Source organism: Urocitellus parryii, chromosome 1, assembly GCF_045843805.1.
Source record: "Urocitellus parryii isolate mUroPar1 chromosome 1, mUroPar1.hap1, whole genome shotgun sequence".
In the NCBI taxonomy this organism is placed as follows: Eukaryota; Metazoa; Chordata; class Mammalia; order Rodentia; family Sciuridae; genus Urocitellus; species Urocitellus parryii.
The window spans coordinates 56,229,772-56,248,102 of NC_135531.1; the positions used below are offsets into that span (position 1 = coordinate 56,229,772).

The 18,331-nt window shown below is 35.7% G+C and overlaps 1 protein-coding gene across 1 annotated transcript in view; it reads right to left on the minus strand.

Annotated features, from left to right (window-relative positions):
• The window catches only part of Iqgap2 (IQ motif containing GTPase activating protein 2), a 285,734-nt gene that overhangs the window by 14,377 nt on the left and 253,026 nt on the right, over positions 1-18,331 (minus strand). Inside the window, exons 28-30 of the mRNA XM_026404122.2 lie at positions 17,444-17,576; positions 6,852-6,954; positions 6,107-6,248 (exon numbers count right to left, since the gene is read on the minus strand). Coding sequence (XP_026259907.1) covers positions 6,107-6,248; positions 6,852-6,954; positions 17,444-17,576 — 378 coding nt within the window. The remainder of the gene's footprint in view (positions 1-6,106; positions 6,249-6,851; positions 6,955-17,443; positions 17,577-18,331) is intronic.

Consider the following 18,331-nt stretch of genomic DNA (forward strand, 5'->3'; position numbering starts at 1 on the left):
CCACAAAGAAATGATATGTGTGATGTGACTGATATGCCAATTATCCTGACCTGATCATTACATGTCATATACATGGCTTGCAATGTCATAGTATACTCCATAAATATGTATAATTACCATGTATCAATTTAAAAAATCATAAAATAAAACTGACTGGAAAAATATTCCACATGCTTCTTTTTAAAATGTGGCTTCTAGTAAATTTAAAATTACATGTGTGGCTCATATTAAATTTCTTTTGGAAAGTGCAGCATTGGAACATTCCATTCTTTAACAGGAAGCTAGCACTCGGAGAGGCCCACTCCCTGGACCTGGTTAGTCATAGGACTTTAGTGCCGGGAGAACCTTTGGGAAATAATCTACTGACTGATGTTACAAATGTAACAAAGACAAAGAGGTTTAATGGGTAAAGTTCTCACCCTACTTTCAAGTGTTGCATAAAACAAGGCAAATTCCCTTCTCAAATCATCAGCTCCTCACCACCATAGACTTGTAGAGAGGTACTGGGACTGTGCCTTGGTGTCCTGTATCCTTACACACCCTCCATGGGTTTTTTTTTTTTTTTTTTTTTTTTTTGCGTGTGTGTATGTGTGTGTGTGTGTATGTGTGTGGTGTGAATCAAACTCAGAGCTTCATGTATGCTAAGCATGTGTTCTACCATGAAGTATATCCTAGCACCCTGGACCCCCTTTTAGCATCTTTCCCAATAAAATCCCCTTGGTCCTTAAATCTCTCCATAATAGGATCTAGAAAGAGTTACAGTCTAATTCACATTTCAGCTGCTAACACCCTTTTTAAGATGAGTTGCCCTTCTCACCCCAGTGCAAACACAAAATTCTAGATATGTCTGACCAGCCTAACTCAACTGGTGAAGTACTGGTCCCATGACTGTTTGATCTGCAAGACAGGCTCATCCAAACCAAGAGCCCTGCCTTTACCGAATGAGGTCTCTAACTCTAAGAATTAAAATAAATGTAATACACAAAACCAGGGAATTTATTCACCATAGCTATGCTCACAGCCCAGTGTCAGTAAATGAGATCAAATGGCAATTTAAAATTGGTGCAGCTCCTTGGGCTTGGCTACTCTATTCATATGGTATCTATTACTACACTCTGAGCCATTCCCTCTGTAATCTGCCTTATAGTGCACCCAATGTTGAAAAGGAATTTGTGTTTGTGGAAGCTAAGGATTATTTCTGGTTGTTGAAAACTCTAATGACATCATTATACATTTTTAGCACCAGACCTCAAACATCACCTTAGCCATTGAGTGCTCCTGTCAGTTTGAACCAAAACTAAAGAAATCTTTTGGGTGGGAAAATGAATCTCTAAACTGAATCATGTGAAAGGAGAAAAATTCTTAAGAAATGACAACTTACGTACTTGGGCAGATTAGTATGATTAAAAACCACAAATATTGCCTTCTACTTAAACACACATACTTTTATAGAAATACAAGCTTAATAAAGGGCAGAAGGGTCCCATATTTTAAAATGAAACTTAACTTATAATGAGGGAGATTTATAATTTGATTATTCTTTATGATTTATAGGATGTTAATTAATATATGATTTTCATATGAAGCTTATAGCCTTTCCCACCCATTTCCACTTAAGGATGGGGACACTGAGGGTTAGGCTATATGCTGGATCCCTTGGCCAACAAGTGAAACATCAACGCTGTAATGCTACCTCATCCTAGGACTCCTCCACCAGGCTTGTTTGTTTAATATCACCATGTTTGTCAGTACTGGGAAAATGGCAAAAGCTAGCTGAGGTTCTCTATTTCATAAACTTGATGAAGGGAAAGAGAAATCAGTGTTTCTTCCTATTCCAACTGTGTGCCTTTCGTGTCTTTCAAGTCTATCAGACACTCCCTTTTGGCTTGGAAAGATGACCAGCGTCAGTTATATAGAAAATTGCCCTGTTATAATTCTCATTATTTATTCTAGAATTCCTAAGAGTGCAAAGAAGACCTCAAGGAGTTGTAATACTTTGTGATCAAAGTTTAGGTTTGGAGGATTTAACACTATTAGGTCAAATCAGCTCCACTTCCTATTATATATATTACCCAGAAAAAGGTTTGTATCTGTTCTGTGCCTATTTTTCTCATCTGTAAAATATTTTATATGTATTTTGTATATGCATGCCATCCATCCTCTATGTTTATGTATATATAAGAAATAGTTAGAAACACAGCAAATATTTTTTGCCCCTTCTGTGGGTTGTCTTTTTCTTTTTGGTAATGTCCTTTTCTGCAAACAAAACAAAACACCTTTTTAGTTACACAAGAGCACAAAAGAATGATCCATAGAGGTGGCAAAAATATTTGCAGATCATGTATATCTAATAAAGGTCTAGTATCCAGAATATATGAAGAACTCTTATACCCCAGTAACAAAAAAAGAAAAAAAATACAAATATAAAAATCAAAACCAAATGCAAACCAAAGAACCACTTAATTTAAAAATGGGTAAATTACTTGAGTAGACATTTCTACAAAGAAAATACACGAATAATCAACAAATACATGAAAAGATGCTCAATATCTTATGACTAGGGAATTCCAAATCCAAACCACTGCAAAAATATTCCACACATTTGGGATGGCTATTGTTAGAAAGAAAGGAAGGAAGAAAGGAAGGAAGGAAGGATGGATGGATGGAAGGAAGGGAGGGAGGGATGGAGGGAGTGAGAGAGGGAAAAAAAGAGAATAAAAATGCTATTGAGAATGTAGACAAAGTAGAACTTTTTTTTTTTTGGCATTGGGGATTGAACCCACGGGCACTCAACCACTGAGCCAATCCCCAGCTGTTTTTTAATTTTATTTTGAGACAGGGTCTAAGTTTCTTAGAGCCTTGTTAAGTTGCTGAGGCTGGCTTTGAACTTGCAATCCACTTGCTTCAGCCTTCTGAGTTGATGGGATTACAGGCGTGTATCACCATGCCTAGCAAAGTTGAACTTTTATACCTTACTAGAGGAAATATGAAATGGTGCAGTTATTAGGAAAATTAGTTTGGTGATTACTCAAAAAGTTAAACATAGAATTACCATTTAACCCAGCAATTCCATTCCCAGTATACATCCACCAAAATTGAAAATGGGTGTTCAAACATAAACTTCACACCAATATATATAGTAGTACTGTTCATGATAGCTAAAAGGTAGAAACAACTCAAACATCCATCGACTGATCAGTAGATAATCAAAATGTGGCATATCCATACAAAGAAATATTCTCAAGTCATTATAAAAGAAATGAAGTACTGATTCTATCTTGCACAAAGGAACCTTGAAAACACTATGCTGAGTAAAAGGTTAGACACAAAAAATTACATGTTACACAATTCCATTTATATAAAATATCTAGAATAGGTAAATTCATAGAGACAGAAAGCAGACTAGTTGTAATCAGGAGCTGGAGAGAAGAGGGTCAGGACTGAATGCACTTTGGGGATGATAAAAATGTGGAACTAGACAGTCATGATGGCTGCACAATATTGTGCTAAATGCCACTAAATTGTATGCTTTACAATGGGTAAAATAGTAAATTTTATGCTATGTATATTCTACCATTAAAAAACAAGAACAACAACAACAACAAAACCCACTGGCCGTGCCTAGTGTGGTGATAAGAGGAATAGTCAGCATGGGTTTCTAGCACATTCTGGAGAGCTGAGAGACTGCCACATGGGGCAGGGGATGGGTAAGGCATACAGGACAACAGGTCAGGTTCCCAGGCCAAGAAGTAGAACTCCCCAAAATATCTGACTTTGATGGTTTTGTTTTTAAAATGTGAATTCCAAGAATTTGCAGAACCATGGAGCCTCAGTTTTATATATATATATATATATATATATATATATATATATATATATATATATATAGTATTCAGATTATTTAATATTTTAGACTTCTTAAATTGTGATTTTTACTCATTAATGCAGACATTCGAGTTGAAGCAAATGCTTTTAGAAATGGCATTTAAATAACAGACAAAACCAATTAAGAGAAAATTTCATATCATTACTGTAAAGGACAAAGTTTCTGAGATCCTGGGAGGCTTGATCTAATTTCATTTGCATGGCAGAACCATACAATCTAGAATTTCCAGTTACCTTAATAAGTGCTTTCCCCTCTTTTCTCCCTGCCCTTCGGTGAACTGTCTTTCTGAAAGTTCAATCTACTTGGTAATTAGTAGTTGAAGAACATTGCCCTCAGTCTTGCCCAGGATGTGTTCTAGAATTCAGACCTTCAATCTTGGAAGGCAGAGATTGTCACTGATTTGCCACTGCTGTATCTCCAGGCTCAAGCCTGGCATAGAGCAGGTTCTCTAACATTTATTGCACAAGTGAATGGAAGCTTAGCTGATTCCACAAGTGAATGGAAGCTTAGCTGATTGACAAAATAAGTAAACCTCATAGAAGTAACATATGTCACAACATAGCACACCAAGGAAGCTTATTTTTGATGTGGAAGTGGGTGCAAGGGATAAAACTCAGGGCTTCATGCAAGCAAAGCAAGCACTCTATTACTGAGCTATACCACCAGCTCCAGGAAGCCCTTTTTGGCATTTATGTGGGTGGCAGATCATATGGAAAAAAAAAATCACGTGGAAATGAATGCTGTCTGAAGCAAGTCAATGGCAGGACAGAAAACAGCACAAATGAAAACAATTTTAGCCCTATAGACATGTAGTGTGGAAGACATGTGCTAAATATTGTGTCAAGGCATGTTTAATTTTGTTTGTTCCCCTTTCTTTCATTTTCCACTCCAATATATAATTGTTCTAATGTGCAGATATGCATCATTCTTTTTATACAAGTTCTTTAAAACTGTACTGTTTGATGAGCATGTGTTTTCGATTTATGGTGTTGTGTTATAAATCTCATTCTCTTCCTTACTCTGTGCATAAAAGACTGGCATAGCAAATGCACAAAGCCTTAAGGGGGAAAAAATACAGTATTCATTTAGAGTGCAAATGCTTCATTTGAAGTCTTTCAGGACAGGAAGTAAAGGATGAATAAAATCAAAGCTGGCAAAGGTATCCAGGATTGATTGATTAATTAATCTTTTAAAAATATTTTTTTTCAAGTTGTAGATGGACATAATAACTTCATTTTATTTGTTTTTGTATTTTATGTGGTGCTGAGGATCAAACCCATTACCTCCCAGGTGCTACGTGAACGTTCTACCACTGAGCCAAAACCTCAGCTCCAAGATTAATTAACAGGAAAGAAAGCCAATAAATGAGATGAGAAGTCTTATCATGTGTGTCTTTTTACATTATCATTTTATAACAGGAATAAAATGTGGTTAAAGGTAATTCCTTACTAATCTTTTAATCACTCTGACACAGGTATTTCTGTGGTTAATTTCATTCCTTAAAGGAAAGGTATCAAAGTACTACGTGAAATAAGAACCAGAGCAGATTTTGTACATTATTATAATACTTAGTTCCTTCCTATTATTAATAGTCTACTTATCCTTTGGTCTGATGTTTGATGGATAAACATAATACATTTCAATATACATCTATTGTTAAATAAATTTTGGGGGATTTAGCCTTACTTGATTTTGGATGGTTTAAGACATGAAACTGGAGACATGTCCTTTAAGCCCCAAACTTAACTGCTAATGATCTGGTTCTGAAACATTCCCTAAAAGCTCATGTGTTAAAGACTTGGTCCTTAGTGCAGCGGAGTTCAGAAGTGATGCTGGGAGGTAGTAACTGGATCAATAAGGCTCTAACCTTATCAATGGATTAATCCATCAATGGATTCATAGCTTAATGGGCCATTGGGAGGTGGAGGAGACTTTAGGAGGGGGGACTTTTGGAGAAAGCAGGTCCCTGGGGTGTTCTCTAGAAGGGTTTATTTTGTCCCCTGTCCCCTTCCCTCTTTTTTCACTTGCCAGTCAGTCACCATGAGGTGAGCAGCTTTACTCTACCATATACTCCCCTGCCATGAGGTTCTGCTTTGCCAGACACCCAAAGCAATAGAGGCAACTGATGGTGAACTAAAATCTCTAGATAAGAAAACACTTCAAAGAAGGGAAGATTTAAGTATTTTGTCAGAGAAACATAAAGCTGACCAACACACTTACTTTATCATGAGGCTTCGGCCATCCATACCTTCACCATCTTCTATATCATATTTGCTTGTCAAGTAAAGGGAAATCTCAGTCTTTGAGAGTTGATTTAGTGTATTGGCCTTGTTAGGGTCATTGGGGTCAACTGCTCCTTCCCCTGTACAAAAAAACCCAACAGTGTTATTCTTGCAAGTCACTCCTTGTGATGGCATCAGCTATGAAAGAGAAGGTTCTGGAAGACACAGGATGAGTAATAAGATGGGTGATCATAGTCCTCACAAAACCACAGATCTTCAAATTATGAACAAATAACTAAAAAGAGAAAATTACTAATAAAAGAAATCCTTAGAAAACACAGTAAGGAATTTTCCATTTTCTAATAAATGTTTCTGTAATGCTTTCTTTGTGAAGTGGATTAACAAACCCTTTTTGATGTATCTGGAGCTTATCCTTATATATATCAAATGTTTTACAATCCAGGACACAATGAATTACAGAAGTCTTAATTTTTTGGGGTGTGGGGGTAGGGTACTGGGGATCAGACCCAGGGCCTGGCAACTGCCAAGCAGGTGCTCTACCAGTAAGCTACACTCCAGCCCTGATTTACAGAGTCCTAAAAGTAAGAAGGGGACAAGGTAGTTATTCCTTTAAATTAGCTTAAGTATTAAATTCCAAAAATAAAATTTTTATCTAGGATACAAAAATGAAAAGAGCCAAAATCCATAGACATGAGGATTAGTTAACAGGAACAAGCTCTTACCGAGAAAGGATTCTACGGTGGGCACTTCTCCCAGCGACTCCAGTAATTCATTGAGTAAGTCATTTCTTTCAGGAGCAATGGCATCCTGGTGTTCCAACAGGAGCTTTATACAGAGAGCAACACACGTGCAAAGACAGAAGTCAGTTCCTAACTGCTACCATATATATATTCCTCCCATTCAGTTTTCAATATTTTCTCCAGATATTGTTTACATCTTTAATACAAATCTGACATTAATTAAAATTGTGGTCTACAAAGAGACACCGTTTTCATTTTATCTTGAGGGTAAATATGCTCTCTATGTTAAGAAATTATAGAAAGAAAGGTATTCATTAAAAAAAAAAAAGCTACTTGCCAGCAAGATCTTGTGCTTCCTCACCTTTACAGAAAAATTCAAAATCGAGGAGGAGTCTAAAGTAAAGCACAAGTCTCTCAGCTAACACTGGCAGCAAACTGACTGGAAAGGCATTTCCATACCTCTTCTGAGATCAATTATGCTGCAATCAAACACTATGGTTAAATATTCTAAAAATCACAACTATTGCTGGGCGGTGGCACATGCCTATGATCCTAGCAGCTCAGGAGGTGGAGGCAGAAGGATTTAGAGTTCAAAGGCAGCCTCAGCAAAAACAAGGTGCTAAGCAACTCAGTGAGACCCTGTCTCTAAGTAAAATACAAAATAGGGCTAGGGATGTGGCTCAGTGGTCAAGCTCCCCTGAGTTCAATCCCTGGCACCCTCCCACCGGCCCCCAAATCACAACTATTAGCTATTTTAATTTGTTGCCTGGCATTGAAGATCCTTCACAGGTAAGGATGACAGACATGCCCATGTGGTTCCCTAACCTAATACCTAAAAGTGATGGGTGGATCCCTCTTTTTGTGATCCTAAAGAGGCTCAAAGATGAATAACAACTGCTGGGGTGTCTTTCCAGGTCTTATAGATAGCAGCATCTGAGGGGAAAATGATAAAGGACAATATATCTGTTTTTGTTTGCATTTCTAATTAAACTGAAACAATATTCCAAACTATGGAGTTAATACCTCTGATGATAGGCAATATGCTTTCAGGTATTGTGGACTATTTCATAAAAATCTGAAACATAATCATAAAATTAGCCCCATTTCCATTTTAAATCTTTTTTTTTTTTTTTTTTTTGTATCAGAGATTGAACTCAGGGGTGCTTAAACTAAGAGACAGGGCCTCACTGAGTTGCTTAGAACCTCCCTGATTTGCTGAGGCTAGCTTTGAACTGGCCATCCTCCTGCCTCAGCCTCCCCAGCAAAAGGGGTTACGGGGCATGCACAAAAATTGCACAACTCATTTTTAGTCACCAAATTCATTTAAAATGTTTGATGTCTGGTGTTTAATATATAGATTTGCAAAACCAATTCCACTATCTAATTTCAGAATATTTTAATTACCCTAAAAGAAAACCTGTGCTCATTAATATTCACTCCCCTCTGTCCCCTTCTTCCAGCCTCTGGAAAACACTAATCTAATTTTTTGACTCCATGAATTTGACTATTCTAGGTACCTCATGTAAGTAAAATCACACAGCATTTGTCTTTTTGTGACCAGCTTACTTCACTTAGTGCATTGTCCTTAAGGTGCAATCAGGTAGTATGTATCACAATTTTCTTCCCTTTTAAAGATGAATAATACTGCATTTTATATGTGTCATATTTTATTCATTTATCTATCAATGGACACTTGGTTATTGTGACTAATGCTGCTGTGAATGTGGGTGTACAAATATTTTTTCAATCTTGCCATTAATTTTTTGGGGTGTACATCTAGAAGTGGAATCACTGGATTACATGGCAATTTTATTTAAAAAGAATTTTTTTTTTTTTGGTACAGAGATTGAATCTAGGGGCACTTATCCACTGAGCCATATCTCCAGCTCTTTTTATTATTATTATTTTTAAAATTTTGAGATAGGACCTCAATAAGTTGCTAAGGCTGGCTTTGAACCTGTGATCCTTCTACCTCAGCCTCCTGAGCTTCTGGGATTATAGGCATGTGCCACTGTGGCTGGCCTATTTCTAATTTTTGAGGAACTGTCATACTGTTTTCCATATCAGCTGTACTATTTTATAGTCCCTCCAATAGTGTATAAGGTACCATTTTCTTTACAACCTTGTCAACATTTTTTAAAAAATTTTTTTCAGGTTGATATTATAACATTTATTAAAATAATGCTATAGGTTAATAGAAACACCAAAGAATCCAAGAATTAAAATGTAAGCTATGTAAAATCCCAACTAAAACCCAAAAGTGTCTAAGGTATTCATTCATCAGCTAACTAAAAGCCCAAGAAAGACAAGACATCCAATATAATAAAGTACTGCAAAACAATTAGCAATTTTCACTTATGAAAATTGTGGATTTTGCATTTTATATCCTTTTCTCAATTAAGAAAAAAATTCTTTTTGAATTTTATATAACACATAAAATAAGAAGAAAAATACATTATAAACTTGTAAAAATGGCTGTAAATACATTATCTTACATGTTTCTCAGAGGCAGTAGGTTGATTATGGTATGTACAGAGCATGAAAGCTACTAAGACAATAAAGAATAGACAAAAATACATGTCAGCTGTCCATTAACATAACTTTGACACTCTTATCTACCCATGCTAAAAATTATATAATACTGTCAGAAAAAAAAGTCTTAAAAACTACATACTTTAATGAGAAATAAATTCAATAAAAAATGATAATACTGAGAATCAAGGCACTAATTTGCAGTCCCACCAGCAACATATGAATGAACCTTTTCCCCCACATCCTCATCAACAATTATTGTTACTTATATTCTTGATAATTGCCATTCTGACTGGAGTGAGATGAAGTCTCAGTGTAGTTTTAGTTATGTTATTTCTCTAATTGCTACTCAGCTATAAAGAAGAATGAAATTATGGCATTTGGTGGAAAATGGATGAAACTGGAGACTACCATGCTAAATGAAATAAGCCGATCCCCAAAATCCAAAGGTCTAATGTTCTCTCTGATATGTAGATGCTAACACACAATAATGGCGGGGCATGAGAATAAAATTTCATTGGATTAGACAAAGGGGAATGAAGGGAAGAGAGGAGAGATGGGAATACGAAAGACAGTAGAATGAATTGGACATAACTTTCCTATGTTCATATATAAATACACAATCAATGTAACTCCACATCATATACAACCACAGAATGGGATCCTAATTAGAATAAATTATACTTCATGTATGTATAATGTCAAAATACATTCTTCTGTCATGAATATCTAAAAAGAACAAATAAAAATAGCAATTATATAAATGGGTGTGGGATGGTATATAGTGGTTTTGATTTGGATTTTCCTAATCATCAGTGATGATAAACATCTTTTCATGTACTTGATGGCCACTGGTATATGAAATGTCTATTCGGGCTCTTGGATCAGTTTTTAATCAGGCTTTTTGTTGTTGTTGAGTTGTAGGAGTTCTTTGTAAATTCTAGATATTAACCTTTTAGCAGATTTGTGATTTGCAAATATTTTCTCCTATTCCATAGGTTGCCTTTTCACTGAGTTGATTGGCTTCTTTGATGCATAGTTATGCCTTTAAAAATCAGATTATTTATCTTTTTTATCATGGAGTTGCAGAATTTTATACTCTGGAAACAAGTTCTTTATCATATTATTTGCAATTATTTTCTCTCAATCTGCAGGTTATCTTTTCAATTTCTTCTTTTTTTTAAAAATGTACATTTTTTTAAAGTTGCTGATAGACCTTTATTTTTTATTTATTTATATGCAGTGCTGAGAATCAAACCCAGTGCCTCACACTTGCCAGGCAAGTGCGCTACTGCTGAGCCACAGCACAGCCCCCCCATTTCTTTATGACACTATTTACAGCACAAAAGATTTCAGTTTTGCTGTAATTTAATTTCTTTCTTTTGTTGCTTGTGTATCTGGTGTCACATCTAAGAGACCAATGCTGACTTCAAGGCCACAAAGATTTACTCCTACAATTTTTTTCCCCAAGAATTCGATAGTTTTCATTTTTACATTTAGATGGAACCCTTTTTGAGCTTTTTAATTTTTTTTTTTTTTTTGGCACAGCATGGAAAGAAATCCAACTTCATTCTTTGGGTTGTGGATTTCAAGTTATCCTAGTACCATTTGTTGAGAAGGTTATTTTATGCTTATGCCAGCTGAATGCTGCCTTGATTACTGGCTTTTCTTTGTCAATCTTTAAGATTAATTAAAGAGAGAACATTTCTTTTTACTGCTGAATTTTCCTAACACTTCTCTGACATTTCTAACTGGGTTTTTTCAAAAACAGGAGAGCAGCCTTAAATGCAGTTTCAAGGCAAGGAAGTACTCTTCTGTTTTCATTATATTTGTTTTCTTCTGAAGTTTCTGTTTATGGCGAGGCATGCTACTTCTTCTATAGTAGAAGCACTTTGTTTTAATGCAAAGAAATAGAAATTGTTTTTGAAAAGGTAAGTGGCTTCAAAGAAAAGTTAACTAAACAACAGAAGTGATGTAAAGACACGGCAAAACGTGGAAGGGTTGCATATAATGGCATTTTGGGGTAAAATATGTCAGAAACAAGAACAACAAAAAAAAGCAGGATGGATAAATTCATGTACTTGTTTTTTTTAGAGACGGTCCAGCTGATTTGGCTGCCATATCTGGAAATGGATGATTTAGGTGATCAGTTTCTACCCCTTTATTCTGTAATTTGTGGAACAAAAACATTTCCTGAAAATGTCTCCTTAAAGACCTTGTGTTGAAATTCCACATGTTCCCTAGACAGCAAGGGTCAACCACGTGGCCAAGGGCTTGGCAGGTCTGCAGCAGACGCCTCCACCCTTAGACAGTAAACAGGACAGTCTCTGCCATTACACATTGTCCCACATGACATCTGCTTTCAACCCAACACCCCCAAGGAACTGCAGCCTCATGCTGTTTCCCAGGACTGCATTCTGTTTTCAATCTTTGTTAACCAAAGGAAACTATTTCTCCTTAAAGACCAAACTAATACAAGCACATTTTCTCTTTGCTCTCCATGAGAAACAATCACTCCCTCTGAAAGAGAATTCCCCACTGTCTTTTCTGAATGTGGATACTGCCTTCTGCAAACATATAATCAAGATGTCCATATTTAAGATGGATCATACACCATAAAAACAGACAAATGGGTCATTGTTTAGATATGAGCCTATGTGTTCATTGGAAAATTATTTTTGTACATGGTGCCTTGCTGAATGGTTTTGAGATTTGGGGAACTTCTAGAGAAAAGGAGGATGGTTTATTCATTTAGTCAATACTTATTAAGAGCTTGTTGTAAATGTCAGAGATGTTCCCTGTGTCAGCCCTGAGAGACAAAAATCAAAACTAGATACAATCTTTCCTCCAAATTGACATTTAATTTTTCATTTCTTAGAGCAGTTTAATGTAGATACCAAAATGTTAAGTGGCCAGTTTGCTACTTGTAAGTAAACCTGGTTTGAGGGACAGGAGTATGATATTTGAGAGGTGTGTATTTGTTATGCTTTCCTGTAGTTGTGACAAAGGCATTCAGAACTTTCATGTGCATCAAAATACCCAGGGATCTTGTTAGAATGAAGACTCATTTTGCAGAGGTCTGGGGGACATTTCTGACACATCCTGAGGACCCTGCTTTGACTACTGAGGTCTGAAACTATTCTTTAAAAAAATCTACTTCTTGGGCTAGAGCTATAGCTCAGAGGTAAAGCTCTTGCCTAGCATGCTTGAGGCACTGGGTTCGATCCTCAGCACCACATAAGAAAAATAAAGGTATTGTGTCAACCTGCAACTAAAAAAATAAATGTTGTTTTTTTTTAAACCTACTTCTGATGAGAATTAAAACAACAACAAAGCCCCAATTAGTCTTTTAAAAACAAAAACAAAACCCCTCAGTGCCTGGCTCCTCTTTTCATTTTAAATGATAGAAAAGCCCTCTATGGCTTCCTCATTCCTTCCCAGTGCCACTGTGGAGCACTAATGGCTGATGGTGGTGAAGTTTGCATGAGAACCAGATGGAGACATTATGACAGCACAGACTGCAAAATCGCCTGCTTCTAAGAAATGGGAATTCCCAGAACAGTGGAAGTGATTTTTTTTTTTTTAAAGACCATCATAGTTATACATAGTACTTGGGTTCATTTTAACAAAATCATACATGCAATTGGTTTTGATTTACTCCATCTGACCCTGCTTTTCACTCCTCTTTCCTCCCTCCTCCTACTCGCCTTTCTCTAATGATCTTCCTTTTGCTCATGTATTTTTTAAATATATATATATATATTTAGTTGTTGATAGACTTTATTTATTTATTTATTTATATGTGGTACTGAGAATTGAACCCAGTGCCTCATACATGCCAGGCAAATGTGCTACCACTGAGCCACAGCTCAGCCCATCATGTTTTTATTTTTGACTGAAAAATTTGATTAAAAATTTCACTTTTATATATATGTGCTTTCTACATATATATAAAAATAAAATTCCCTGTGGTATATTTCTATATGCACATAATGTGATTTTGTTAAATTCTTTCTACATTTCCTCTGCTTTCCTCCCTCTCAATCTCCTTCTAATCCATTGATTAGAAGGAGATATCTTTATGATATCTGATCCATTCCCCATTGCCTTCTTTCCTTTGATTCTCTCTAGCTTCCACATATGAGAGAAAATATTTGACCCTTGACTTTGTGAGTCTGGCTTATTTCACTTAGCATGATGTTCTCCAGTTCCATCCATTTACTGGTACATGGTATAATTGCATTTCTCTTTATGACTGAGTAAAGCTCCATTGTGCATATATACTACATTTGCTTAATCCATTTATCTATTGACAGGCATCTGGGCTGATTCTATATTTGGTTGTTTTGAATAGTGCTGCTATAAACACTGAAGTGGCTGTATCTCTATAGTATGGTGATTTTAGTTCTTTTGGATAAATACCAAGGAGTGAGATAACTGGGTCATACAGTGTTTTCCATTCCTAGTGTTTTGAGGAATTTCCATATTGCTTTCCAGAGTAGTTGTACTAATTTTCAGTCCCACCAACAATGTATGAGAGTGCCTTTCCCCCACATCTTTACCAGCATTTATTATTATTTATATTCGATAATTGCCTTTCTGACTGAAGTGAGATGAAATCTTAGTGTAATTTTGATTTGCATTTCCCTGCTTGCTAGAGATGTGGAAATTTTTTTTCTATATTTGTTGGCCATATATTTCTTCTTTTGAGAAATGTCTGTTTAATTCTTTTGCCCATGTATTCATTTGGTTATTTGCTTTTGGGGTGTTAAGTTTTTTTGAGTTTTTTATATATTCTGGATATTAAGTTCCTGACAGAGGAGCATCTGGCTAAGATTCTTTTTTTTTTTTTTTTAAGTTGTAGATGGACACAATACCTTTATTTTGTTTATTTATTTATTTTTATGTGGTGCTGAGGATTGAAACCAGTGCCTCACACATGATAGGCAAGCACTCTACCACTGAGTTGCAACTTGAGCCCTCTCTTCGTGCTTTTTAATCATTGCTGTGCAGAAGATTTTTAATTTTATGTCATCCTGCTTACTGTTTCATGGTTTTATTTTTTTAAGCTTCAGAGGTATTTTTAAGGAGTCTATACCTGCAGCAATATGATGGAAGGCTGACCCTATGTTTTCTTCCAGCAGTTGTGAAGTTTGTGGTCTAATTCCTAAGTCTTTGAACCATTTGATTTGAGTTTTGTGCATGTTGAGAGATAGGGATCCAGTTTCATTCTTCTACATATTGATGTCCAGTTTTCCAGGCCTCATTTGTTAAAAAGCTTTCTTCTATAATTTTGGCAGCTTAGTCAAGTATCAGATGGCTGTTAGTGGGTGGGTTTATTTCTGTGTCTTCAATTCTATTCTAGTGTTCTTCTTGTCTATTTTGTTTACTAACATCATGCTGTTTTTGTTACTATAGCTCTATAGTACAATTTGAGATTGGTATTGTGATGCCTTCTGTATCTCTCTCTCTCTCTTTTTTTTTCTGTGGTGCTGGGGATTAAACCCAGGGCCTTGCCTTGAGGCAAGCACTCTATCAGCTGAGCTATATTCCCAGCCCCTGCATAGCTATTCTTGCTCAAAGCTTCCTTCTTTTTTATTACAGAGCAGAATTTTTTTTTGAAAATTTTCTTTTTTTCCCCACATTTTAAATTGGTGCATTATAGTTGTATACAATAATGGGATTTGCTATATATTTGTACATCCACATAATACACAATTCAACAATATAATTTGGCCAATATCTCTTCCCAGCACTTCTTCCCTCCCTCTCTCCCTCTCACCCTTTGGTCCTTTCCTCTACTGATCTCCCTTTGATTTTCATGAGATCTATCCCTACCTTTCTTTTCCTTTTCCTCTCTAGCTTCCACATGAGAAAAAAATATGACCCTCAACCTTCTCAGTTTGACTTATTTCACTTAACATAATGGTCTCTAGAGTTCCATCATTTTTCCCATAAATGACATAATTTCATTTTTCTTTATGGCTGGTGTATATATACATATTTTTTATGTATATATACCATATTGTGTATATATATATATATATATATATATATATACACTATTTTTTAATCCATTCATCCACTGATAGATATCTAGACTGGTTCCATAGTTTGGATATTGTGAATTATGCTGCTATAAACGTGGGTAGTATGTATCATTGTAGTATGATGATTTTAATTCTTCAGGATAAACACTAAGGAGTGGTATAGCTGGTTCATATGGTGCTTCCATGCCTAGACTTTTGAGGAATCTCCATACTGATTTCCAAAGTGGTTGTACTAATGTATAATCCCACCAACAGTGTAAAAGTGTTCCTTTTTCTCCACATACTCACCAGCATTTATTATTATTTATATTCTTGACAACTGCCATTCTGACTGTTATGAGATGAAGTCTCAGTATAGTTTTGATTTGCATTTCCCTAATTGCTAATGATGGTGAACATTTTTTCATGTTTGTTGGCCATTTGTATTTCTTCTTTTGAGAAGTGTCTGTTTAATTCATTTGCCCATTTATTAACTGGGTTATTTGATTTTTTTGGTATAAAGGGTGAGAGAATAAGGGCCCAGTTTCATTCTTCTATGTATGGATATACCTTTTATTTTCCCAGTACCATTTTTTAAAAAGGCTATCTTTTCTCCAATGTATGCTTTTGGCACCTTTGTCAAGGATTAGATGACGTGTGTCTTCTATTTTTTACCACTGGTCTGTGTGTCTGTTTTTATGCCAGTATCATGCAGTTTTTGTTACCATAGCTCTGTAGTATAATTTGAAGTCAGGTATTGTGATGCCTTCAGCATTGCTTATTTTGCTTAGAACTACTTTGGCTATTCTGGGTCTTTTTTTGTTCCAAATGAATTTTAGGAGAGTTTTTTCCTAGTTCTGTGAAGAATGTTATCAATATTTTGATGGGAACCAGGTTAAATCTGTGTATCATTTTTGGAGGTATGGTCATTTTGCCAATCCATGAACATAGGAAGTCTTTTCATCTTCTGAGGTCTTTTTCAATGTTCTATAGTTTTCATTATAGAGGCCTTTCACAGATTTATTCCTAGGGTTTTTGTTTGTTTTTTAGGCTATTGTGAATTATTTTCCTGATTTCTTTCTCAGCAGACTTATTGTTGGCATATAGAAAAATTATTGATTTTTGTATTTTGATTTTGTAACCTACTACACTTTGCCAAATATACTAGCTCTAGCAGTCTTTTCGTGGAGTTCTTTGGATCTTTTCTAGGTATAGGATATCACATCATGTACAAAGAGTGACTTCTTCCTTTCCTATTTTTATCCATTTTCTTTTCTTTTCTTATTTAATTGCTCTAACTAGAATTTCTAGGACTATATAAATTATGAAAGCATGGATACCTTTGTCTTATCTCAGATTTTAAAGGAAATGCTTTCAATTTTTCCCCGTTTACTGTGAGGTTTGCTTTGGGGTTCTCATATATTTGCTAGGGATTTCTTTGGGTTTCTCATATATTTGCTAGGGATTTCTTTGGCAATTCTAGGTCTCCTATTGTGGAAATGATTCTTTGTAGGAGGCTACTATTGGTGGTTTCTTGTCTTTCTTGAACAGCCTATTTTCTATCTCTCTATGTCCAAACCTTACATTGCTTTTTGGTCTTTTGGCTAGGATCAAGTATAGTATATACCCAAACAATAAAATAGAGAGAACATTCTCACTTCTCCAGAAAAAGAATAGAAAAGTCAAGATTCTCATGAAAGGGGGAGAAACAGGTGTAGATCTAGGCAGCATGGCTCTAGTGAGAGAACTCCAGAGCTTTTCCCTGTTCAGGGCCTAAATGTTATATTTACAATTTGACTTTGCAAATTAATCGTGTCAAAAATAACCTTTATTGTTTAGGGAAAGGAGTTTTTATTAATGTCCAAAAGTTAGAAAACAAATAGTGGAGGGTTTTTTAGGATTAAGAATATGAGTATTAGCACATGTATACCCTAAGTCCTGCAGAGACCAAGCATTTTCAACTGAACAGACATTTGAACCATGGGTCTATCACCCCTCCTCAGTCCCACTTACTGAATGCGTATTGATGATTTCTTCAATTGAGATATAAATGACTGGTTTGCTGACTGTCACCAAGTCTGTGTATTTGTCCATATTAAACTTCTCTTCTGGTTCAGGGACATTACATGCTTCTTTGAAATAATTCCTAACAAAGGGTGAAGAAAAGCCTAATGTTACAGTCAAATCTGTGAGTTAAACAGCTTTATCAAAATAGGAATTTTTGAATGATGACTAGTACTTTGTTTTCCATCCCACACCTTGAAAAAGATGTTTACAGCTTCTGACTATGGGAGCCCATCCATGTTTCTGGATGTAGACCCAGCTCCTCAAATAGAACCGGAGAATAAAAGTGGCATGAGGTCCCATTTATGAATCACTGTGATCAAATTATAGACACATCATCTTAAAATGTTACCATTTTAAAAATGGTCCCTGAGGGATGTAGATCAGTGGTAGAACAACTGCCTAGAATGCATGCATGACACTCTGGGTTCATTCCCAGGAAAACATACACACACACACACACACACACACACACACACACACAGTTCTGGATATTTCAATAAAAATGTCAAGACTAATTCTAATTTTGTGTGCTAGGATTGAATTCAGGGTTTTTGTGCATAAAAGCACACATTGTACCAATGAATAACATCTCCAGCCCTAAGATGAATAATTCTTGATTTGAGAATCAAGTCTTTGTAGAGAATACAACCCACAAGGTAATTCATCAAATTTACAACTTTAAATGGCACAAGTTTCTGGGTCTACACCACCCTAACTACTGCCTTGACAGAAATGGGAGTTAACACTACTTCATTCTTGCTTGATTCAAGCAATAGTTGCAGGTCTATGAAAAGACTATTAAAGATACACATACAAATTTGGAAAATGCTGTAA